Source organism: Oryzias melastigma, unplaced genomic scaffold (genome assembly GCF_002922805.2).
Source record: "Oryzias melastigma strain HK-1 unplaced genomic scaffold, ASM292280v2 sc08394, whole genome shotgun sequence".
Taxonomy (NCBI): domain Eukaryota; kingdom Metazoa; phylum Chordata; class Actinopteri; order Beloniformes; family Adrianichthyidae; genus Oryzias; species Oryzias melastigma.
Window position 1 is genome coordinate 1 of NW_023424953.1, and position 1052 is coordinate 1052.

Genomic DNA, 1052 nt, shown 5'->3' on the forward strand with positions numbered 1-1052 from the left:
CAGCGCCGTAGGTAATGAAGCGTTCAGCTACGAGCCCGACCCGAAGCTCTACCCGCTGAACCAGAACGACAAGAGCAAACCGTACCACTACAAACCGGGCAGCATCATCTCCGTCGAGGTGAGTCTGAAGAATCTCTCCGACCTCTGCGGCTCGCAGGAGTCTGACGGCGTTCTGCTCTCAGGGAGAGTTCCTGGATCTGGCCATGTACAAGCACGAGGTGGAGGCTCGGATCGGCGACGGCCTGTGTTTGGTGAAGACTCTGACCCACAACCACTTGTACTGCGAACCTCCCGCTCATCTGCCCAGCAGGAAGCAGGACGGCATGGACAGCCTGCCGGAGTTCATTGTGAGCTGGAGCGGAGGAGGATCACGCTTCAGAGCGTCTCTGTTGGGGGTCTGATGAAGAAATGTGACTGTGTTTCAGGTTTGGATGGGAAACCTGAACTTCTCGCTGGGCAGAGTGCAGTACGACACCCAGGCTCAGTCCACGTTTCCTCTGGAGGCGCAGGTGGGAGTCGGGGTGGGAGCGTCCATCCTGGCTCTGATTGTCCTCATCATTGTCCTCATATACAGGTATCAAATCCTATATTTTCATGAACTCTTTTCATGTTATTAGAAGGTTCTTTAACCCTTTAACTCCTGAACTGTCAGCAGTGATGACAAAATAACACATTTTTAGAACTACTGTGGCTCTTTGACTGTTAATGCAATCAGCATAATTCTTTACAGAAAATCAATTTCGGACCAAAAGGAATCTAACGTAAAAGGTTGCTTATATCATGGTCCCGGTGAATACTGATTGGCTGCTGGGTGGGGATTAAAATGCGATAAAATGTGATGATGCACTTCTGAAAAAGAAGTTCCAGTCACACTGCCCAAATGTTTTCTTTAAACATACTTTTGAGTCATCAAACCAAAAAAACAAGCACTAAGAGGTGAACTTTCTCTGAACTGAAGCTTTATTTCACCTATCGTGATGAGCAACATTTATATATCGCTTTCCTTTTGAAGGTAAAGGAGTTCATATTGATAGCCAACCCCCCGCCCCATA

General features: G+C 48.1%; 1 protein-coding gene across 1 annotated transcript; it reads left to right on the forward strand.

Annotated features, from left to right (window-relative positions):
• Positions 1 to 46: 46 nt before the first annotated feature.
• LOC112138187 (plexin-B1) lies at positions 47 to 574 on the forward strand (the record flags this gene model as incomplete). Its single annotated transcript, XM_024260757.1, has 3 exons — positions 47 to 118; positions 183 to 347; positions 426 to 574. Coding segments are annotated over 3 exons (386 nt in total), but the record flags the coding sequence as incomplete, so codon positions are not given.
• Positions 575 to 1052: the final 478 nt, after the last annotated feature.